We start from the raw sequence: 23,708 nt of genomic DNA on the forward strand, positions 1-23,708 counted from the left end.
TTTGCTTTAGCAAGCTATTCTCCTTGCCTGGCCTCGACCTGCATCAGTCACACACTGCAACCTTGAAGTGATCCCGTCCAACCAGCGCCGCATCGTCTCGGGCCACCAAGATAGAGGAAATCAGTTTTGCGGCTCAAACTTGCAGTTTCGGACATGTAATAAGCTCATGCGGACGTAGTCAGTGACTAAGCAGAGCAGCAATCCTAAGTGTAGCGTGGTGTTCTCTGTTATCAGCCACTTCAGGCTGACGAGTTATTGAGAGGAGGGAAAGGGATGACTGACATGGAATACAGGAAGAGATCTCTATCCCCCAGGATCTCTTATTGATTAAAAAGATAGGATAAATACAAAAATCTGGTAGCCACAAATTTCCCAATCAAAATCTAGCATTCATTTTTCCAGTTGCTAGGATTCTGGAAGCCAATATGGCCGCCATTATTTTTCTCACAATGGTTGTCACCCAGCTTTCTAGAGTTCTGAATGGCAAATTTTCTTGGTTAGGGGAGGAGTCTTACAAGATTGGATGGAGGCCAATATGGTTCCTCTAACTTTCTGTGTGGGGGACAACCCTAATGCAAATTGTAATAGTGATCTGGTGGAGATCTGCACCAATGTATATCAGCGGGAGATATCAATGTGTGGGCATGAGGAGGCTGAGAGAGAGGTGTAATGGCGACCATGTTGGTGGCAATAAAGACTGAGTAAAATAAAAACCAGCTGTTGCCCCTAGCAACCAATCACAGTCCAGCTTTCATTTTTTAAACTGCTCTGGTAAAATGAAAGCTGCTGTGTGATTGGTTGCTATGGGCAACAGACAGTTTTAATAACTGAGGCCTAATGATTTTTGTTTTATATGGCAGGAGGTAAAATTGCAGTACAGGAAGCGTGGTGGGCCGATCTAGCGCCTCACTCACACCATTGTGAGACATACTGGGAGCCGCACACCCCGCGCTGCCAGCAGAAAGTGCAAAGTGCCTGCATTGCCGCTCTATAAATATCGCCGCAGGAATGTCTTTTATCAGGCAGTTAAGATGCCTTGTCCTGTGTCCTCCGCATAGCAATGAGGAATGAGCGGGTAGTAAAATGGTCATTATAGTGTGAATTATGCCTAATGGCAGCTGGCAAAAAGACTGTGTACTCGGTCTATATACCCCGAGGGTGAGGCCCTGGGGGTATATAAATGCATGATATGTGTAATAAAATATATATTTATCTATTTATTTTCCCAGCATGCTTTGGCAGCCACAGCATATGGTCATTGAATCGGATACCGTTCACCCTTAGTCCTTACACCCGTTTTCCTCCCTGATGAGCCGTGTTGGTTGCATTGTTTGCAGTGGTGCTGTGTACACAATGAATGGGAGAATCTCTTCATGTGCTGCTGAGCGACTCCCCGTTACGGTATATGGGGCTGACGCTCACTTCTCCCACTTTGACAGTGTTGCCCGATCAGACCTGATGCAATTCTTGGAAGACGTCAGGGAAGGTATGGTATAGAAGTGGCGTCCCAGGGGTCAGGCGTGGCCACTTTTAGGGGCCACTAAGCGACTGTCCTCTATACCATACTAGACGTGATGGTGACGCAGTGTAACTTGTTTTTCGGCAAAGGGAAAACCCAGCACGAGGTCTGGCAGATTCTGGTGTTATCAGTGAGGTGCAGCCGGGAGGGGCATGCATCCGGCGTCCGCTCCCCTATGATGGATCCTGCAGTAATATGGTGACGATGAGCTGCACGCAGTGTTATCAGGGCCCTCCAGCCTCGGATCGGGGCGGCCCTGGCATAAATACCGACGTGACGGCGCAGAGCAAAGGTCCTTACTGGGAATAGGCAGGAATATGAATTATAAAAAATAATTACAGGCAATGATGACATTTTCCCTTTTCTTAAAGATGCAATGATGAGTGAGCCTGTGGCCACGGCCCCACTATCACCAGGAGTGGGTGATAAATGCAGAATTGGTGACTTGTTTCTATTATACCTTTTCTCTGATTGTTCCTCACCTGGTTTTGGCTCCCACTCCTGAGAAAAAATACTGACCGAATACGGATAGTGGGGCCGTGGCCTTACAATGAATGTGGGAGTGTGACTGCCAAAATACTCTAACATGCATAAAGTGGGGGTCTCTTCAATGTATATCCAGGTGCAGCGAGTTATGTTCTGCTGAGGGGTGGGGGGATTCCAATCTAACAATCCAATCCTTAGCTCCACGATAGGATCATCAATGAATATTCTTGAACAACCCCTTTAATGAAGATCTATACAACTAATTGGGGGGGGGGTTCCTCTCTGAACAGAAAATGGCTACCAAGACTCCTAGGTGGGTGGCGCCTCAGTAGGTGAATGGGCAATGTCTTGCAGCATTTCCAGATGACCTGAGTGTCTGGTTCCCTTCTGCTGGAGAATAACTTCCATCTTGTACCCTACTTACTGCTCAGTGCCGCTTTGGTGATGCAGTTGCATTATGCATGATATAAATGCAGACCTAGCAGGGTGGTCCTGACTGGGTGAATGCTTTCTGAGGATCTTGCTTTGCGGTAACGCTGTGCTCTGCATCGCCGGGTGTCTGCAGGCATCTGCACTGAGGTTGTTAGTATTCTGGCTGCAGGAGGCTGCGGCAGTCCTCTGCTGGTTGGGCGTCTGCAGAACGATTCTGCTGGGCAGGTTTTTGGCATCGGACAGATAGTGACGCCAGCTGATCTGCTGCAGGATAGATCCGGCCATTAGTGATGCCCCATAGCACTTCAGAACAATGAGCAGCTCTGCTGACTGTCACAGATAGCCTTTTATCCCGTTAATACCATTATGGGGGCCGGGGCGGTCAGCTGCCTCAGAACATCCCAGAGCTTCGCAAACCACTATCATTAGTCCATTTCCTACATCTTTCTAATGCCCATCATCTCGAGCCTGTTGGCCAAAGAGCTTATGCTTTTAAACCCCTTTATCCCTTTATGATAAGTTGTTAAACTTTTTTTCTGCCATTTTGTACTTGTATTGGATAATGGAAAGTTGTATGACGTGTATTCCAGCTGCTATAGGAGTTGTCACCCAACTTTCCATGAGTCCTGACTGGCAACTACTCCTCCAGGGTTTGTCACCCAGTTTGCTGAGTAGTTATCCGCCTAGTTATGTGCTGGACTAGGACTGTTTACCTTTCAGTACTGTGGGAAAGCTGGGTAATGGTGGCTGTAGCAGTCACACAGCTTTCCTAGAAGTGAGAGGGGGGAATGATTGGAATTTATCCAGTGTTTATCCTGGTAGAAAACTGCGCACGTCCTTCCTCCACATTCCAGGCGCACTGACACAATGCAAACCATCAGGAAACCGTGCTCCAGAGGATGGGGCCCATTGCTGCAAATTTCACAGGGTTGGGCCTGAGAACAGGCCCACCATATACAACCCTGGAGACAGCGGAGCAAATAAACTTATTAGTGGAAAGGTGAAACCACAAGCCTCGTGTTCCTAGAATTAGGCAGACTTGCTGAGAGTCCGGGAAAGCACAGAAGCCGAACTCCCAAAAAGTGGGCTCTAGATGCCCCTGTACATCCTGCCCTGCAATGCCGCCCCCCCCCCTCCCAGTATAGGTACCTTCATAGGTGAACACTTTGGGATATAATCCCGGGAAGGGGTGCAATATTACTAGGGATAGGTGACCCAAGCGCCCAGTAGTTTGATGCTAGTGCCTACCTAATTTGGTTGTACTTCTGAGGTCAATAGAAAGATCTACAGAGATGGGCAAATTTGCTGTCACACATCAAACATCAACACGGGCAATCCGCAGATCCGTCTATACCCAGACTGTGAATGTCAGATCGGCCATGTGTTCCAACCATCTAATGTGTATGAAGGTGACCTGACCACTTTCCTCCTTGGCGGATATCTGGAGAAAGGAGAGTCAGACATGTTGAAGTCGAAAATTCCCATTCCTTCTGGCCGAGCAATGTGCCTACCTACAGGAATAGTTCATTCTCCTGACAGCCATCTAGAATATGAGGCTAGCTTTTAAGACTTTGTTCACACAAATGTATCATACGGCCACTGCTGAGAGTGCCTACAAACTAACAGTGGTATTTATATCTCATAAGGGGGTTGGCTTGGGTCTGGAGACCTGTGGTTGGTTGGCATTCATTGCAGGCTGTGGTGTGTATACGGGCCGTACAATACGTTTGCATGAACGTCTTCTAAGATGTCTGTCCACGTGAAATTATAGTCAAGAGAACCGGAAAAAAAATCTGAATGGCTGACTAGATATTATATAATGTACACGGAGCCACCCATCTCTCCACCGTTGGGAGGGAAGCGCCGGATCGGGCATGTTCGATTTCAACATGACCAATCCCTTGTTCTCGTTAGAGATAAGGTATCTGGCAGTGGTTTTTGCCCATGTTGTAAATGTATGCTCAGGAACACTGAACGTGCATGTGTATTAACGATGAGGAACATCGGTCGGCCAAATTATCCTTTTTCTATGTGTCTGCAATATATTGCCCATCTATAGTATAAGCTGCCAATATACATAAGATAAACGTGTGCCGAGGCCACTGTTTTTGGCAGGATTGGCAAAGAGCTAAATTATATGGAGGCCAGCCCCCTCTAAAGTGTTGCTGCAACTTCCATGCCGGTTTTGCTTTTATTCCCACCCATTGCATATAGTCTTGCCCTCAGATTTGATGATTTTTTTCCACCATTGCATTGGCTTGAGATTTCCTTAGACATGCATTAGATTTTATGGGTGGGCCGCAGCTATTACACCGCAGGGTCCGAGGGCTGATGCCTAAACTTCATTACATAGACCTCTGGCTCCAGTTTCACCAGCGATCATGTCAGCTGCTGTCTGGCTGCTTTCCCCTATGTGATAACAGCGAGGAATGCAGCTGGGAACGTTCCAGATCTATCCAGCATGGAAATGGGAGCAAGAAAGAAGCTGAAGCCATAGCGAAGCTGTGGGGGGAGGGGAGCTGGTTCTAGGTGTGGCTGTCCGCTGCAGGAATTCAAGGCTTCCCATCTGTCCAGCTCCATTGTCGCCTCCTGCAGCAGTGCTCCTGACAGCTTTATTAGGTAAAAAGCCCAAAATATCCACAATCAGGGGCATAGAGATGATGTACGCAGCTCTAGTGCAGCCGGATGGTAGAAGTGCTTTTCTATTGCTTATGTAATTCATCCGTCATAAAGATGCATTTTATTCTCCGAGGACAGATCACATAAAAAATTAAAGTTAAAATCTCCGCTATTTACGATATTGTATAGGAGGCACATTTAGCTTTTCTTTAAAAACCTTTTTTGTGTATTTTGCAATATGGATCCCGTGACTTTATCACTGCGGCACTGTGCTTTGGGATGGTGGCAGTAATAGTTTTGCAGCAGGTGTGGAGATGCCTCGTAAAACACCTTTAATTCTGTAGTAATGCAGGTTTCCTAAATGTTATTCACTGACTTACTAGAACTTTCTTTCAGAAAATGGATTCAAGTGGGGTGAAAGTGCTGGAGACAGCGGATGACATCCAGGAGAGACGCCAGCAGGTTCTGGACCGATACCTGCGCTTCAAGGAGCTGTCCACACTCCGCCGGGCAAAGCTTGAGGACTCCTACCGTTTCCAGTTCTTTCAGCGCGACGCTGACGAGCTCGAGAAATGGATCCAGGAAAAACTCCAGATCGCATCCGACGAGAACTATAAAGATCCAACTAACCTCCAGGTGAGATGATCTGCAGAGGTGGATTGGCCAACTAGAGCTGTAATGTACAGCAAGGGGGTTGCGCATCAGGACAGTGGAGTCTCCGTATGTTATTGGGGGGATATGCTGCAGTGTAACAATGGAAGAAGCTTTAATATAAGGTTTATCTGCTTACAGGGGAAACTGCAGAAGCACCAGGCCTTTGAGGCAGAAGTACAGGCCAACGCTGGAGCCATTGTAAAACTGGACAACACCGGAAACGATATGATTTCTGAGTCCCACTTTGCATCCGAGACCATCAGAGTAAGTAACCACCGCAGGTAACTTGGACCAAATTTTGACAGTGGTGATTTAGGGACACACCAGAACCTGGTAACGCCCATTTGTCAATTTAGTCATACATTTCCAGGCGGAATAACAGGGGACCGGCACAAAGCAGTTGAGGCAAAAGATAATCAAGCATTGCATTTCCTTGTGAATGCAAGTATTTGCCAAAATGGACATATCTGGAGAATGGACAGGTCTGCTGTAAAGAGTAATTCTCAAAAGAAACCCACCTATTCCCTATCCGTAGGAAAAGGGATGACATCCTGATCATTGTTTGACCCCTTGGACCCCCAGTGATCCTCAGACTGGATCTCCACTCCATTCATTGGCTATAGGACTGCTGGAAATGACCAAGTGCAGCGCTCTATTTCCTGACGTCCCATACACATTGATTAGAGACGAGCCTCGTGCTGGGGTTCCCTGCAAACAGAAAGTTATCCCCTATCCTATTAATTTTTTTTTTTTGGGTGAGGGGACATCCAAAATTAGCAAAGTTCATTTGTTACAAGCCCCCTATGGAGCCCATGGATATTGTTCACTCCATGGTGAATACCTTACACAATGACCCTCTTGTGATTGCCCCTTTTTAAATTTTCTCCCTGTAATGGCGACTGATCCATCAGTGAGTAGTCTGTTATTTGCGCTGATGCCAGACGTGGCGATACCTGTGTGACACGCATATTTGTGGTTTAGTCTTTCACGCCGTACCGGACCGCACAGCGACCCATAGTGACCAGTGTACAAGTTGGGTCTCACATGCGCGTAGGTGGAGGCGTCTGGACCTGCAGTGATGAGTTTCTTTGCTACTGCATGATCTCTATCTCTGGATCCCTCCGCTGCAAACTGCTTCCTACAGTGTTCTCCCTTCTATTCCAGCTCCCGATATCCAGGGGGCACATAATTGCTCAAACATCAATTCCCTAATAGTGTCATATGTACAGCCCTAATATAGTGTTCGATTTGTAATTGACTCCAGTAGGAACATGTGACATTAAAGGTTGGTCCGAGATTTGGCTATTAATTACCAATGATTTAGTACAGGTCATCAATATCAGATTGGTGAGGGTATGACACCCAACATCCCCCATCACTCAGCTGTTTGCAGCTTCCAGTGCAGCCAGGTGTAAAGTGTATGGAGCCAGAACAGCCCAGCTCCGTACACTGTGTAGTGGCCATTCTCTGGTACTGCATCTCTGCTCCTATTGAAGTGAATAGGGGTAGCAGTAGCTAAGAATAGCCACAAAACAGTGTATGGAGATGTGCTGTTCTGGCTCCACACATGGTGTACCTATGGGGATGCCGGGTGTAATACGCACCCATAGGATCCCTTTTGCATCTGATTGTAGATATCTCCATTACTCTGCACCATATTTCGGCACATGGAGTGCCTGCAGATCTATAGTGTAGCATCATAGAAACTGTTATGGCTTGGCCATTTTCATGAGCCCTTATTTATTCTGTTTTGCTTATGTAGCGCCCCCATATTCCGCAGCATATTACACACTCGGGTGCAAAATAAAATCCTATATCCACTTTCCTGTACAGAACAAGATGGTGCTCACGAGTTTATGCTCTTAAAATACAGATTGATTTTATTATTTTTTTTTCTCTTTCCTCTTATTTCCTGACTTGTTTGAGTTTTTCGGCTTCTTCTCCGCAGGAATATGTAATCCTGTCGCTTTTGTGAGCAAACTCACAGTATGATGAATGCGGCCACTAATCGCGTTCTTGTTCTTATACCACAGACGCGTCTAGTCGAGCTGCACCGTCTGTGGGAGCTGCTGCTTCTGAAAATGCAAGAAAAGGGGATCAAGCTCCAGCAGGCACAAAAGCTGGTCCAGTACCTGCGAGAATGTGAGGACGTCCTGGACTGGATCAATGACAAGGTATGGAGCCAAGGGAAGGGTCCTAAAGGCTAATGGTCTATCCTTACACTTATCCATCAATGTTTGATCATAGGGGTCCAACACCCCTCCCAGAAGGTCCTAAAGGCTAATGGTCTATCCTTAGACTTATCCATCAGTTGTTGATCATAGGGCTTCCCGGTCACTGCACATTGGCCACTCACTGTTCCCTATGTTGATGACACAGGTGCAGTCCCATAAAGGAGGGGAGTTGATGGACCCCTATAGTGTTCTCTGACCTAACCTGTCTATAGGACATTGAGTTTTACACCATTATGCTGCTGCTTGAACTGTACCTTGTTGTTTTCACCATACCAGGAGGCCATTGTGACTTCCGAGGAGTTGGGACAAGATCTTGAACACGTTGAAGTTTTGCAGAAAAAGTTTGAAGAGTTTCAGACTGACCTGGCGGCTCATGAGGAAAGGGTGAATGAAGTCAACCAGTTTGCCGGCAAGTTGGCCCAGGTAATTACCCCCCTGATAAAACTTAGTTTGTCTAGGGAGCTGGGACAGGTTTCATTGGCCTGTTTTCTTTCTGTCCCCAGGAGGAGCATCCGGAGCTGGAATTAATCAAGACCAAACAAGATGAAGTCAATGCGAACTGGCAGCGCTTGAAGGGGCTGGCACTGCAGAGACAGGGGAAGCTATTTGGAGCTGCAGAAGTCCAGCGATTTAACAGGTCCACAGCAGGGTTTATTTACTATGCAGCTCTGCCTGTGGATACGTGATATTGCCATGTGCTGCTGGGTCAGGCTGTGAATTCTGTCATCTCTGTAGCCCACTGCAGTCAGTTCTCACTTTGCCTTCTCCATTCCTGTCTGCAGAGATGTAGATGAAACCATTGGCTGGATCAGAGAGAAGGAGCAGCTGATGGCATCCGATGACTTTGGCCGAGACTTGGCCAGTGTGCAAGCACTTTTGCGCAAGCACGAGGGCCTGGAAAGAGACCTTGCAGCCCTAGAGGAGAAGGTATGTACACCCCAAATACTCTACACTGTAAGAGACCATCAGAAAGAAGTAGTAAGCAGTGAGGTTTCACTAATTTCTCTGATTACCAGGTGAAAGCTTTGCGCTCTGAATCAGATCGCCTGCAGCAGTCGCACCCCCAGAATGCACCCCAAATCCAAGTGAAGGGGGAAGAGCTCCTTACAAATTGGGAGCAGATCCGGACATTGGCTGCAGAACGTCACACCCGTCTCAATGACTCCTACAAGTAAGTGATCCATCTTCGACTTGCACAATAAATGGCAGACTGTATTGGACGTCGTTGGGTCATTCATTGTGTCCATATTTTCTTCTCAGATTGCAGAGGTTCTTAGCAGATTTTAGAGACCTGACCAGCTGGGTGACCGAAATGAAGGCCCTCATCAATGCTGACGAGCTCGCCAATGATGTGGCTGGAGCTGAGGCTCTTCTTGATAGACACCAGGAGCATAAGGTAAATGCTGATGGTGAACGTGAACCCAAAGGAACAGTAATGCTGACATTGATTTGAAGGTTGCACATTTGTTAAGGCAGGAGGGCAAAGTGCTAGGGGCTGTATTTTCCATTGTAGTCTCTGTAGGGATCAGTATTGTGCACTGTGGTCACTGGGGAGCTGTAATCTCTTCAACCAGACAACATTTAGTCCACAACATCTGTTCCTGATTTTATAAAGATGTGGTTAACCACTTGATTCCTTCCTAAATACAGGGTGAAATTGATGCTCATGAAGACAGTTTTAAAGCTGCGGACGCTGCTGGACAAGCCTTGCTGAACGCTGGACATTACGCATCTGAGGAAGTCAGAGAGAAGGTATTCAGCCAATAAAATGGGGTTCCTGGAGGGTTTATATATAATCACTAAAAGTAGTAGTCACCTATCATAACGTTGTGACGAACTATTAGGATTTGTCACTACCTTATGATCTGGGGGTTCAGACATAGGACCATCTCGAGAACCGGGGTTCCTTTTGGCTTTTTTCTTGCACAGTGACGCTTCCATATCTCTTGCTGTGCACAGGAAGATAATCAGGCCCTTCATTCTGAGGATAGGTAGCGGGTTTAAGTTTGCTTATAATGGCCGTAAATCCCTTTTACTCCTAGATCACCATCTTGGCAGAGGAGAGAACTTCCCTCCTGGAGCTGTGGGACCTCCGCAGGCAGCAGTACGAGCAGTGCATGGACCTTCAGCTTTTTTACCGAGACACCGAGCAAGTAGACAACTGGATGAGCAAACAAGAGGTGCGAGGCTTCAGTCACCCATAATGTCTAGGTATCTCCCACATAAAGGTCTGTTCTTCACCTCCTGGTATGTACTTTTTTTAGGCTTTTCTGTTAAACGAGGATTTGGGAGACTCTTTGGACAGTGTCGAAGCCCTTCTGAAGAAACATGAAGATTTTGAAAAATCTCTTAGCGCCCAGGAGGAGAAAATCACGGTATGAAATTGTCAGTATAATCTGTTGCAGGATTCTTCCTGTCTGATTACATGGTATTATCAAATTATCTACCTTGGCCTGTGACATGCATGCTGCTGCACAGGGTGCCGTCTATAGCCTCTCCTGTGCCTTAGACTGTACAATATGCAATATATTAGAATGGCTTCTGCTTGGGATCACGTCTGAGATTCACATTATTCTGTTAGTTGTGTGAGGAATATAGAAAAGTGTTAGAAAATGGGAGATGTTCGGGGGTTTATGTAATTTCTCTACTTTTTTAGGCTCTGGATGAATTTGCCACAAAGCTGATTCAGAATAACCACTATGCAATGGACGATGTTGCCACACGGAGAGACGCGGTAAGAAGCAGTATTTCCTCTAATTCTCAGGTGGGTCCTTCCTTTTTAATATTACACATAAATATAATATATTGTCACACAAATTGTCTTGGCAGCTCCTAAACCGCCGCAATGCCCTCCATGAGCGGGCTCTGTATCGCCGCACCCAGCTGGCGGACTCCTTCCACCTGCAGCAGTTCTTCAGGGACTCTGATGAGCTGAAGAGCTGGATTAATGAGAAGATGAAGACGGCCACTGATGAGGCCCACAAGGTGAGGTCTGATGGGTGATCTTCAACCATCATATTATCTAATCTGCTGCTGCGTCACTTACCGCTCTGAACTTTCTAATTGCTTCCTTCAGGATCCATCCAATCTTCAGGGTAAGGTCCAGAAGCACCAAGCTTTTGAGGCTGAACTCTCTGCTAATCAAAGCCGCATCGATGCACTGGAAAACTCTGGCCAGAAGTTAATCGACATGAACCATTATGCATCTGATGAGGTGGCGGCGCGTATGAATGAAGTGATCACCCTGTGGAAGAGGTTGCTGGAGGCCACAGATCTCAAAGGTGAGGACCTGCCCGTCATCTGAACAGGGAAGGTGTTTGGTAGAAATGGCCGCTATCATGGCAACGTCTTTACACAGGTGTCAAACTGCGCGAGGCGAACCAGCAGCAACAGTTCAACCGAAATGTGGAAGACATCGAGCTGTGGCTGTATGAGGTGGAGGGACACTTGGCGTCCGATGATTACGGCAAGGACTTGACCAACGTGCAGAACCTTCAGAAGAAACATGCTCTGCTGGAGGCCGATGTTGCCGCTCACCAGGTACTTAGTACATCTCTGTGGTGGCTTCCTTTACGCTATTGACTCCTATATGTGATCGCTGTTACCAGTTCTAGTCAGGGAATTGTATATCTAGCCTTAGACCTGAGAGAACGGTTGTGTTATCCACACAGGACCGTATAGATGGCATTACCATCCAGGCGCGCCAGTTCCAGGATGCCGGTCATTTCGATGCAGACAATATCAAAAAGAAGCAAGAGGCTTTGGTTGCGAGGTATGACGCTTTAAAGGAACCCATGGTCGCTCGCAAGGAGAAACTGTCCGACTCTCTGCGTCTGCAGCAGCTTTTCCGTGATATCGAAGATGAGGAAACCTGGATAAGGGAAAAAGAACCGATCGCAGCCTCCACCAACAGGGGTAAGGTGCTGTTATTCTGGCCGATAACCTGCCTTGTACTCGTGGGGTCAAAATTTACTGACGCGTCTTGTCCTTCTGTCTCCAGGCAAAGACTTGATTGGTGTTCAGAACTTGCTGAAGAAGCACCAAGCTCTGCAGGCTGAGATCGCTGGACACGAGCCTCGTATTAAGGCCGTCACCCAGAAAGGAAATAATATGATCACTGAAGGTAATTGCATCTTACTTGTAGAAAAGTGATAGAACAATGTAATGCACCACTTCTCCTGTCGTGGCGCTATAGGGAACTAAAACACTACTGGATTCCCTCCAGATTATATTTCACTACTGAGATCATATGATCAGCTTGATGCCAAGAGACTTTTTAGGAATTAGGGATTGTCCAGGGTGGAGAACCTCTTTTAAATATGCAGTGCAGAGTATTAAAAGATTTGTTCAAACAAGGTTTCCCCTTTTCATCTTCTTGTTAAAAGCTGCTATAAAAATTAAATCGCCTTCCCAGATCCAGTGCGGAGTCTACGCCACTGTTCTGGTGATTGTATAGGAGGCAGTGGTGGCTTTGCTTCAACAGCACTGCAGCTACTCTGTGATGGGCTGCACTGTTGACAGTGAAAAGGGGTAAAGCTATTTTAAATGCTTGTATTGGATGTACATGCTGCATTTAAAGGGATTTTAATGATCACAATATTATGGCCTGTTAGACTAGGCCACAAATATCAGGTTGCTTCAAGTCCCATCCCCCCTCCCGCCAATCACCTGTTTATAGGGGCTGCAGAACATGGCAAAACACTTAGCTCCTTATCGGTTAGATTGCACCGTCTGCATACATGTAGTAGCGGCTGTGCTGGGATTTGTAGTGTTGTCCCTTTCACTTTGTATTCTCAGTCCTCTCCGTACAGTGGAGAGGCTGCAGTACTTGGCCCTATAAAACAACTGATCGTCTGGGGTTATGTGGGTCAGACTTCCACTGATCTGATAATGATGGCCTCTCCTAAGCATAGACCGTCAGTATTCTGATCCCGGTAAACCCCTATAAGATGTCTGTGATCTTTACAATTCTTTTGTTGACTTTTTCTCTAATTCCCAGGACACTTTGCAGCTGATGAAGTGAAGGTGAAGCTGAAGGAACTGAATGACAAGTGGTTGTCCCTCAGAAATAAGGCGTCTCAGCGCCGTCAGGACCTGGAGGACTCCTTGCAGGCTCAGCAATACTTTGCAGATGCAAATGAAGCCGAATCGTGGATGAGGGAGAAGGAGCCAATCGTTGGGAGCACGGACTACGGCAAAGATGAAGATTCTGCCGAGGTATGAGCTCCTGCCACATCCAGCACTATATACCGTATAGTGTGTATACCTGGATTATTAATGTCGCCATCCTCCCTGCAGGCGCTGCTGAAGAAACACGAAGCCCTGATGTCTGATCTGCGGGCCTATGGAAGCAGCATCCAAGGGCTGAGGGAGCAGGCCCAGGCTTGTAGGGTATGTACAAGGAAAGTGCTGCGCTCATCAGTAGTGCCCAAGACCGGGACTACGGCAATACAGTCAGCGGTGGAAATGTTGTTACGCAGTGCGAGATTCCTACTGACGGACTTCATTATTGATATTTAGCAACAAGTGGCACCAACAGATGACGAGACTGGCAAGGAGTTGGTTCTGGCTCTGTACGATTATCAAGAGAAGAGCCCACGGGAGGTGACAATGAAGAAAGGAGACATCCTGACTCTGCTGAACAGCACTAATAAGGTAAGCTGCTGCCAAACCACAGCAAAAGGAAAAAACATGGAATGGGACAGCTGCAGTGCCAGATGCAGCCTGTTGACAGATTTGGCGCTGTTTTGTAGAACCCTTTACCAAGCATGGACAACCCCTTTAAGTGGCCGTCTACCATAGAACACCACTCACTATGTTTTGTGTCTTCCAGGATTGGTGGAAGGTGGAGGTGAACGATCGTCAGGGCTTTGTGCCCGCTGCGTATGTGAAGAAGCTGGATCCAGCACAGTCGGCTTCTCGGGAGAACCTGCTGGAGGAACATGGAAGCATTGCCCTGCGACAGGAGCAGATCGATGGCCAGTAAGTGCCCGGCGCACCCGTAGAATATGTATTTGTACAGGTCATGTGATGGCGCGGACAGGAAGTGTCGGAGCGCCTGCGTTCTCTGCTTTCTCTGCACACGTCATATAGATCATTGCCCTCCGTCACCTTGACTCTCGCATGTAATAATATTCATCAATCACCAACACGTTCAGATTTACTCTTCTCTCCTCTGTGATGTAACTTCTGGCACCGTTCTCCTCCTCTGCCCCCATAATCACTGCACAGATTAATATCTGATGTCATTGATTCTTCTGTGTGATTTGATAAGAAGTAACATTGCACCTTCAGACAATCATTTCTGGGGCTGATTTAAAGCTGTATAAAAGAAGTGTATGAGTCATGAAACAACATGGCTAATCGGTGACGTCCACAACAGCGCCTTCCCTGGTATTCAGTCAGTGATCGGTACTGCAGATCAGACTTAATCCCGCAGTGGGGTAATACTTCTTTTATACAGCTGTCTGGACCCTGGTCACCTGTTTTATGATAATTAAAACCTTTTTTAAAGGGCATGTCCACTTCTACTGGTTTAGTATTACAGCATTTATCTACCCAGCCATACTTTACAGAAAACTGAAAATACTTATCAGAGGATTCATAGACTGGTGGGGGGTTAACTATTGGGACTCCCATATCTAATGGAACATGAGCCATACGATCCTCCCTAAACGGGAATGTCAGCGGGTTTGGCTGACCCTTGGCTAATGTGGAAAGCTACCCTCTGAGGGCATAGATATAGCAGCTGTGATGGTAGACACCTCTGTACTATGCGGAGAGACCACCTAGGCACCGGTAGAGGTGGACCGCCCTGTAATCTGTGACCCCCTGCACTCCCTCTAATACGGCTCGCTGATGGAGCAGCACCCTCCCTCCCGCCTGTTGGTAATCACTAATTGTCTGCATGCCTTTTTGCTGTGCTCCCTTCTCGTCTGTGCAGGACTCATGTATCTAAGGAAGCTGGCAGTGTGTCTCTGCGCATGAATCAGGTTGCCGAACTGTGAGTAGACCTGTTCCACCGTCACCCGTTCTCTAGATTTTATGATTGGTTTCAGCCATTGGTGACTACTGATGACCACAACAGGGCTTAACAAAAACGGAGTCGTCTCCTGACAGCTATTTGACCATGGTACTGGGGCACATAACGCCCGCTTAGTTGGTGCGATTTGCAGTCCCCTAGATAAGGACTTGCCAAACTGATCCATCTGGGGGCTTTGCCGGCATCCATGCCAAAAGAGGGGCATGTTGAGTGCCGGCACATAGTACCAGCCGCAGAATCCCGGGCCCTTCTGGTGTCTGGAATATTCAGTATTAGGGTATGTGCACACGATGCAGAAATGAAGCAGAAAATTTCTGCATCATTTCTGCATCTCCCTGGCAGAAAAAACGCATGCAGATTGTGCATGCGTTTTTCCTGCAGAATACATGCGGATCCACATGCAGATTCACATGCGTTTCCGCATGCAGATTGACAAGCGCTTTCCAGGCGATTTTAGCATCACCTGGAAAGTGCTTGATAACTAGGTCACACTGTATAAATCCATGCAAACAGCATGGATTTATACAGTGTGAACTGAGAGAGTGTATATACTTACCTCCGATGGCCCGCGCTGTCCCGCTCACTCCGTTCTCCCGGCTGCCGGCAACTTTGAATTGAAAGACCTGCCGACGTCAGCGTCACGTGACCCGTCACATGACTCTGACGTCACCGCAGGTCCTACAACTCACTGCAAGTGCCGGGAACCAAGCGGGAGCGCTGCGCGGGCCGACAGATGGTAAGAATACATTTATTTTTTATTTTATTCTTCTTTTTACAGCTTTTTTAATGGTACCTGGGTGTGGATGAGACTCTCCTCTCCTCCACACCCGGGTACCATCCGCACATTAGAACGCACCAATTACGCAAGTACAAATGCTGTCTTGCGGAATTGGCGCGTTCTAATGCAAGTCAATGGCGGCGAAATCGCCGCGTTTCCGCAAAATTAATTGACATGCTGCGGATTTTTGACCGCAGCGTTAACGCTGCGGAAAAATCCGCATCATGGGCACAGCACATGCGGATTTCCATTGGGGAACATTGCTGCCCTTCTACCATGCGTTTTTCATGCGTTTCCGCGGCGTTTACGCAACTGCAAAAACGCCGCGGAAACGCATGAAATACGCATCGTGTGAACACAGCCTTAAAGAGGTTTTCTGTCCCCCGGCTGCAGTTGGTCTTTAAAAATAAAAAATACAAACTGCACTTACCCTCCTCTGGTCCAGCACTGAGTCTTCGCTGCTCTGTATCTGCTGTTTCCTGCAGAGCTGATGTCTCATCGACAGCCCTACAGATGGTTTATGCCGTCTACTTGGACAGCCTCTGAACTCATTGATTGGCTTCTGCGACAGAGTCTGTGCTAGACTTGGGGAGGATGGGAAAAATCCAGGGGGATGGATGGGAAAAATCCAGGGGGATGGATTTTCTGAAAGCAGAAAGCCCATTTGCAGCAATCCTCCACTCTGAACCTAAGTGTCACTATAAGTTTCCCATACTTGCTGCCTCACTTTGTAATATCAGTAGCCGTTCTCTGATTCTCCATAATGTCTGCGGTTGAGGCATGGGTGTTGCTGTAGAAAGTCTGAGCCTCCCCTGCCTGTGGCCAGCACTGTCAGGCCCCACACCAACAGTAGGACAAGGAAGGTGTGGGTCAGACTTCTCACAGTGCCCCCTATACCTCTATGGAGGCCATGCTGGAGAAGAGGCGAATGAGCTACTGATAGGACAGGTAAGCAGCAGAGCGGAGGCTCCAGGTCTAGTGACTTTACATGGGAAGTGTATAGTAAGGCTATGTGCCCACGATGCAGAAATGCTCTGGATTTTTTCCTGAGCGTTTCTGCATCTCCCTGGCAGAAAAAACGCATGCGGATTGTACATGCGTTTTTCCTGCCAGGGACAAGCGGATGTTAAGCATTTTGATCATGCGATTTTCGCATGCGGGTTGTCAAGCGCTTTCCAAGCGATTTTAGCATCACTTGGAAAGTGCTTGACAACTTGGTCACACTATATAAATCCATGCAAACGGCATGGATTTATATAGTGTGACAAAGTTAGTTAAAAAAAAGAAGAATAAAAATGGTAAAAAATAAACATATACTCATCTTCCGATGGCCCCTGGTCTCCTTATCCGATGCGTCCAGTCTTCTCGGTGTCTCGCGGTTGTCTAAAAGGACCTGCCATGACGTCATTTAGTCACATGACTAAATGACGTCTTGGCATGTCCTTTTAGACCATTGCGAGCTGCCGGGAAGCCAGAACGCATCGCTATGGAAACCGGGGGCCATCAGAAGGTGAGTATAATGTATATTTTTTTTAAAAATTTTTACAGGTTCTATGGTACCCGGGTCTGGAGGAGAGTCTCCTCTTCTCCAAACCCAGGTACCATCCGCACATTGAATCGCTTAATATCAGCATGTGCACATGTAGTCATGTGGATATTAAGTGATTCAATGCAAGTCAATGGCGGCAAAAACGCTGCGATTACGCAAAATAATTGGTAGTGTGGCGGATTTTTCCGCAGAATGTGCACAGCATATGCGGATTATCATTGGGGAACATGGCAGACCTTCTACCAAGCGTTTTTTGAGCATTTCTGCAGCAGAATTGCCGCTGCGGAAACACTTAAATGCATAGTGGGCACACAGCCTAACATATAGTTGGCGGGTCGCTTTTCTGCTGTAGCTCTTCAGTCTCGTGACGAGGTGTTTGCTCCTGCAATGATACCATGTCTTGTCCCCGAAGCTCATGCTCCATAGATGTGCTGTACACAGGCACCTGACCACGCTCACTCTGTCTGTAGATACCAGAACATATTGGAAGTGGGAGAGAAGCGCAAAGACATGCTGGAGAAAAGTTGTAAGAAGTTCATGTTGTTCCGTGAGGCGAATGAGCTGCAGCAATGGATCAACGAGAAGGAAGCGGCGCTCACCAACGAGGAGGTGGGAGCGGACCTGGAGCAGGTGGAGGTGCTGCAGAAGAAGTTTGATGATTTCCAGAAGGTAATCTTACATGTTTGATATCATTGGAATTGGTACAGCCTTAGACTGGCACATGGGGTGCCATCGCAAACGCTCTCTTCTTTTTATCCTCTTACAATTAACACCATGGCTCCTCCGGTCACACACGCCACTAATGAAAATCTGACTATTGTCCCTCAGGATCTGAAGGCTAATGAATCCCGTCTGAAGGATATCAACAAGGTGGCAGATGACCTGGAGTCTGAAGGGCTCATAACAGAAGAGGTGCAAGCTGTGCAGCAACAGGTAAGATGTTGCCGACTCAGTTATGTCCTATTGAAGGCACTGTCATCTCCGCCTGGGGAGTAACATTTTATTTTTCATCTCTTTCCTATTAGGAGGTGTACGGTAGCATGCCAAAAGTAAGTAGTCATTCACAACTTGTTAAGTTGTCAAGTGTGTGCTTCAGTGTGGGCGTCATTCACAACTTATTCTTATAATTGTCTTCCTTTACTCCTGTAGGACGAAGCAGACAACAAAGGAGCCTCACCATGGAAGGTAGGAGCCTGCCATGTCCCCAGCCTGTTAGATCTCCATTCTCTGTATGTCCTAGTTGTAACGTCATATGTGTATATATGTATTACAGGCTGTGCGGACAGTTGTGCATTCAGTGGCCACTTTCAACTCCATCAAGGTAAGACCTGAAGCTTCAGTACAACTCCAATACTCTGGTCCTGGCTCGCTGACATGACTTTTATTCTCTTTCTGGTCCTTTAGGATCTGAATGAGCGTTGGCGCTCCCTTCAGCAGCTGGCAGAGGAGAGGAGCCAATTGCTGGGCAGTGCCCATGAAGTGCAGCGATTCCACCGGTAAGAGGCAAGGACCCGATGATTGTGAATGATATCCCGGCTGTTACGATACAGTTATACGCGGCTTTAAATACCTTTTGTAGGGATGCTGATGAGACTAAAGAATGGATCGAAGAGAAGAACCAGGCGCTGAACACTGACAGCTATGGGCACGATTTGGCCAGTGTCCAGGCTCTGCAGCGCAAACACGAGGGATTCGAGAGAGACCTTGCTGCACTGGGTGATAAGGTGAGACCTTGCTCCGCAGAGGATGCCCACCCTGAATATTCATCAGAGGGTCCCTTCTCTAACACCTCCGTCCTTAGGTGAACTCCCTGGGAGAGACTGCTGAGCGCCTGATCCAATCCCACCCAGAATCCGCCGAGGACATTCAGGAGAAATGCACAGAGCTCAACCAAGCTTGGAACAGCCTTGGCAAACGTGCGGACAAACGGAAGGAGAAGCTGGGAGATTCTCATGACCTGCAGCGATTCCTCAGTGACTTCAGGTAAGGAAACCGCACAGCTAACCGTAGTCTGGCATAAATGTCAATATTGGACGCCATCTCGTGTCTCCTTGGCACGCTGGAAGTTAGTTTTAGTACAGCTGGAGAGATTGAGGTCAGAGACATCTGCATTAGACCAATCTCTCTAATTTTAGGGACCTCATGTCCTGGATTAATGGAATTCGCGGCTTGGTATCATCGGATGAACTTGCAAAGGATGTCACAGGAGCAGAAGCTCTGCTGGAGAGACACCAGGTCAGTAGTACTGTACTCTTCAGTCCATAGATCGGTGCAGATGAAACACTTCTGCTGTCTCTGTAGTACTATATGGCAGAACACTCTTAAAGGGCTATTTCCAGATTAGTAAGTGATGGTGTATCCCTTTTAAGGACATTACTACTTCTCCAAATTTAGATGTATCGGCCTTTGCATCAATGAATGACCTTTACACATTGGTATTTGTTCCCTCAGGAGCACCGTACAGAGATCGATGCCAGAGCTGGCACTTTCCAGGCATTTGAGCAGTTTGGGCAGCAGCTTCTAGCACGAGGCCATTACGCCAGTCCTGAAATCAAAGAGAAGCTGGATATACTGGACCAGGAGCGTGCAAGCTTGGAAAAGGCCTGGGTGCAGCGCAGGATGATGCTGGATCAGTGCCTAGAGCTCCAGGTAACCCCACGCCACTTTACTATTTCTTCCTCTGTTCTGTTTCCTTCATCCTTTAACACTTTTCCATTTTTTTTTCCCTTAGTTGTTTAACAGAGACTGTGAGCAGGCGGAGAACTGGATGGCCGCACGTGAAGCCTTCCTCAACACTGAAGACAAAGGGGATTCTCTGGACAGCGTGGAGGCACTCATCAAGAAACATGAAGACTTCGACAAGGCAATCAATGTGCAGGTAATGTGTGACCCGGCCACTGCCAACAGAGAAGGGGACCACAGTTCGCTAACCTCTACAATGGGTATGTCTCTCAGGAAGAGAAGATTGCTGCTCTGCAGGCCTTCGCGGATCAGTTAATATCGGCTGAACATTATGCCAAGGGAGATATAGCTTCTCGTCGCAATGAGGTCCTGGACCGGTAAGTCTGTATTGCGGGCTGAGCCATTGTTCCTGCTGAGCGACTGAGACCTCTGACAGGACGGTAATGCAAATGTGAACAGTCGCTTAACCATTTGCTTTCTGTTCTGCTTCTGGCAGGTGGCGCCGTCTCAAGGCTCAGATGATCGAGAAGAGATCCAAACTGGGGGAATCTCAGACTCTGCAGCAGTTCAGCAGAGATGTAGATGAGATTGAAGCTTGGATTAGTGAGAAGCTGCAGACTGCCAGCGACGAGTCCTACAAAGATCCCACAAACATCCAGGTGGGTGGAAAACTGGGATTTTGTGGTTTACGTGGTGAGGACAGGTATCTGAATGTGATTTATAGGACAGAGGGGGCCAGATAATAACAGCAGGTTCTAGATGTGATGAGGTGGTTAATGGGTTATTGCCATGTTGGCTTTTCATGCTGGAATAATCTCATCCACCTCCTACCACTGGAGGCGACGCTACAGAATCAGCCCGGAGCGGATGCCACACCGTGTCTTTCATTCCCTGGGAAATAAGTGGGAATTATGGCCACAGTAAAGCTCAGCTGCTCCCGGCTGTTTCCATAGCTTCACCCCCAGTAATCCATAAAAGGCTGGAATGGAGATAATCCTTGATAATTATTTTTTTTTTTTTTAAGTGTTATGCTATATGAAGATAAGTATTGGGTCCCACGTCTTAATCATTGAGTTCTAGTTTTTCCTTCAGTTAAATTTCCTCGGTGTAGAACCTCTGGCCCCCCGCCATGCCATCTGCCTTTACTAACGTGACCTAATGACTGGTGGTGCAGATTCCTAATAGGAGCCACTGGGGTAACAAGTCCGTTCATGACATTTCTTCCTCCTAAATCTTCCCCCCATCGCCTGTGAGTGATATTATTGAGAAGTGGAAGGAACCGCAGCAACTCAGCCACGAAGTGGAGACCCCGCTACTTTAAAGAGCGGGGGGCCGAGTGCTGAGGAGCAGAGGGCAGGAAAGTCACCAACGCTCTGACTCCATAACTGTAGAGTCCAGACCTCCTCTGGTATAACATCAGCACAAACATCAGCCCCCACCGGGAGCAGCTGCATGCAGCCGTACATCACCAAGCACAATGCCGAGCGGCGGATGGAGTGGTGTAAAGCCGCCACCACTGGACTCTGGAGGAGACATGTTCTGTGCAGTGATTGATCACACTTCTCTATCCGGCGTCTGATGGAGGAGTCTGGGTTTGGTGATTCCAGGAGAACGTTACCCCCTGACTGTATTGTGCCCGCTGTACAGATGGTGGAAGAGGATAATACTATGGGCTGTTATCAGGGGGCGGCCTCGGCCTCTTAGTTCCAGTGAAGGGAAATCTTAATGCTTCAGCAGAAGACATTGTGGACAATTGCATCTTCCAGCTTTGTGGGAACAGTTTTCTGTTCCCCATGACTGCGCCCAGTGCACAAGCTCCATACAGACATGGGGGGAGAACATGAGTGGTAGCACAGAGCCCAGACCTCAGCCTGTTCCCATAATGGAGGTTGTGACCCCGGCCTCCCCCCCAACATCCGGGTCTGACCTCACAAATGCTCTTCTGGATGAAGGGGCAAAAATTCCCACAGACGCCTCCAGAATCCTGTAGAAATCCTTCCCAGAAGAGTGGGAGCCGTTATATCTGCAGAGGGGTGACTCTGTATTATGTCTATGGGTGTAGGATGGGAGGTCAGAAAAGCCCCTGTAGGTGGATGGGGGGGGGGGTACATATTTTCTCCATATACTGTATGTAATATAAAGATGGATAGATATTATATAATGTACACTTTCAGTTTGAATGTTGTAGTTTCCTTATATATATATCGGTGATATTTGATCTTACTACTTAAGCACTGGTCGCACATTGTACAGATGCCTTAGAGGGTTGTCTCATGAAGGTGACCTCTCCTATAACTGATGGGATGATTGCCATGAGTGCAGCCCATTACAGTGCATGTGCGCCAGCATTATCTTAGTGAGACAATCCCTTTAAAAAAAAAAATGAATAAACACTTTAGTAAACCAGAATTTGCCATTATTGTAGTTGCACGGTTTAAGCTTCATGTACTCAATGCCTTCTCTTTTTAATCTGTTTTATAGCTTTCCAAACTGCTGGTAAGTGGTCAGGCGGCGTCCCCTTCTGTCCTGTGCTCCCTTGCTCCTTATAACATGACAATGTGTTTCTCATTCCATTTAACCACCCGGTTGTTTTGGTTTTTGCTTTTGTTCTAGTGGTTAGATGTGGCTGGTATTACCACGGGGTCTGTTTCATCTTCTCAGTAAGACACACTCTGCATGAACCTGATACAGGGTCCTCCACCCAGGGATGACCGAGCCATTGTTGCAGAACTCCTATAGGAACATTTAGAATCCATAAGTGCTTTCTAAATTTGATTATTAAAGGATCACCCCCATCATGCTAGGAGGATTCTTTTGTTGGGTACCCACTGTTCACAAATTGAATTTTAGTTCAAACAGCCCGATGGGTATAAGCTAAATTTAATAGTCTAGGACACGGTTTAGAGCATAGTTTAGGGGCCCGAGTCCATAGTGTTGCCTCCATCCACTATTTGGGACATTATTTGACAGCCCTGAGTCCATAGTGGTTGCCTATATCTCCTATACATAGTCTGACTTGACTAAAACATATGGTAAAAATTCCATATCCGCCCTAATGGACTGGTGACCAGTCTGAGGTTCCAGTCTCTGAATACCGTACTGGTCTGTGTGCCCTGTACCTCATGCAGAACGTGTTCAGTCCCAGTCTGGTCATTTTGTGTTATGTCCCGTTTTTTCCTTCTTCATGTAGATAGTAATGTTTTGTGTCTTCATTGCATCTCTTGGGCTTTGTGGACTTTTAAGAACTCCTCACATCTTTCCCTGGTCCATACACATCTAATATAATAGCCATTTTCCCTCTACATTTATGGGTTTCTAAAAACCCACCAAGCAGCGACCTGAAAATCTTGTACCTGGTTGTGGGACCAAGGAAACCTGTTCTACAAGGAGCGAGTTTGATGGTTAACAATGTGTAGGCTTGTTCCTATATTGGGACTCAATTACTGTCTTAGATGTCAAGTGACTTGTAGATTCTCGTCCAACAGAGCAAACATCAGAAACACCAGGCCTTTGAGGCAGAACTTCATGCCAACGCAGACCGTATTCGTGGAGTCATCGATATGGGCAACTCTCTCATTGATCGCGGCGCCTGCGCTGGCAGTGAGGATGCCGTGAAGGTGAGCGGCTTAACTGGAAAGGCACCAGGTTGTCCAAAGTGAACCACCCCTTTCAACAATGACCTTGCACTCCCGAGTTAACCCTATTAACTTCAC

At 47.3% G+C, this 23,708-nt stretch overlaps 1 protein-coding gene across 4 annotated transcripts in view; it reads left to right on the plus strand.

Annotated features, from left to right (window-relative positions):
- SPTAN1 (spectrin alpha, non-erythrocytic 1) overlaps positions 1 to 23,708 on the plus strand; it is a 36,353-nt gene that overhangs the window by 4,438 nt on the left and 8,207 nt on the right. Inside the window, exons 2-38 of one of the 4 annotated variants that reach the window (XM_073640207.1) lie at positions 5,453 to 5,692; positions 5,849 to 5,974; positions 7,744 to 7,884; positions 8,221 to 8,367; positions 8,448 to 8,581; positions 8,727 to 8,871; positions 8,961 to 9,115; positions 9,205 to 9,340; positions 9,595 to 9,696; positions 9,987 to 10,124; positions 10,209 to 10,319; positions 10,601 to 10,678; positions 10,774 to 10,929; positions 11,021 to 11,225; positions 11,303 to 11,484; positions 11,616 to 11,859; positions 11,945 to 12,067; positions 12,944 to 13,161; positions 13,243 to 13,335; positions 13,465 to 13,599; positions 13,778 to 13,926; positions 14,888 to 14,947; positions 17,784 to 17,982; positions 18,142 to 18,246; positions 18,339 to 18,362; positions 18,463 to 18,498; positions 18,587 to 18,634; positions 18,718 to 18,809; positions 18,893 to 19,037; positions 19,115 to 19,296; positions 19,449 to 19,548; positions 19,765 to 19,962; positions 20,045 to 20,191; positions 20,269 to 20,372; positions 20,492 to 20,654; positions 22,477 to 22,491; positions 23,481 to 23,612. In XM_073640207.1, the coding sequence (XP_073496308.1) occupies positions 5,456 to 5,692; positions 5,849 to 5,974; positions 7,744 to 7,884; positions 8,221 to 8,367; positions 8,448 to 8,581; positions 8,727 to 8,871; positions 8,961 to 9,115; positions 9,205 to 9,340; positions 9,595 to 9,696; positions 9,987 to 10,124; positions 10,209 to 10,319; positions 10,601 to 10,678; positions 10,774 to 10,929; positions 11,021 to 11,225; positions 11,303 to 11,484; positions 11,616 to 11,859; positions 11,945 to 12,067; positions 12,944 to 13,161; positions 13,243 to 13,335; positions 13,465 to 13,599; positions 13,778 to 13,926; positions 14,888 to 14,947; positions 17,784 to 17,982; positions 18,142 to 18,246; positions 18,339 to 18,362; positions 18,463 to 18,498; positions 18,587 to 18,634; positions 18,718 to 18,809; positions 18,893 to 19,037; positions 19,115 to 19,296; positions 19,449 to 19,548; positions 19,765 to 19,962; positions 20,045 to 20,191; positions 20,269 to 20,372; positions 20,492 to 20,654; positions 22,477 to 22,491; positions 23,481 to 23,612 (4,905 nt within the window). In that variant the 5' untranslated portion in view covers positions 5,453 to 5,455. The remainder of the gene's footprint in view (positions 1 to 5,452; positions 5,693 to 5,848; positions 5,975 to 7,743; positions 7,885 to 8,220; positions 8,368 to 8,447; positions 8,582 to 8,726; positions 8,872 to 8,960; positions 9,116 to 9,204; positions 9,341 to 9,594; positions 9,697 to 9,986; positions 10,125 to 10,208; positions 10,320 to 10,600; positions 10,679 to 10,773; positions 10,930 to 11,020; positions 11,226 to 11,302; positions 11,485 to 11,615; positions 11,860 to 11,944; positions 12,068 to 12,943; positions 13,162 to 13,242; positions 13,336 to 13,464; positions 13,600 to 13,777; positions 13,927 to 14,887; positions 14,948 to 17,783; positions 17,983 to 18,141; positions 18,247 to 18,338; positions 18,363 to 18,462; positions 18,499 to 18,586; positions 18,635 to 18,717; positions 18,810 to 18,892; positions 19,038 to 19,114; positions 19,297 to 19,448; positions 19,549 to 19,764; positions 19,963 to 20,044; positions 20,192 to 20,268; positions 20,373 to 20,491; positions 20,655 to 22,476; positions 22,492 to 23,480; positions 23,613 to 23,708) is intronic. The other 3 variants (XM_073640208.1, XM_073640209.1, XM_073640210.1) reach the window with 3 other exon arrangements.

This window comes from Phyllobates terribilis, unplaced genomic scaffold, assembly GCF_046119375.1.
Source record: "Phyllobates terribilis strain yellow unplaced genomic scaffold, ASM4611937v1 Scaffold_7__3_contigs__length_470593459, whole genome shotgun sequence".
Taxonomy (NCBI): Eukaryota; Metazoa; Chordata; class Amphibia; order Anura; family Dendrobatidae; genus Phyllobates; species Phyllobates terribilis.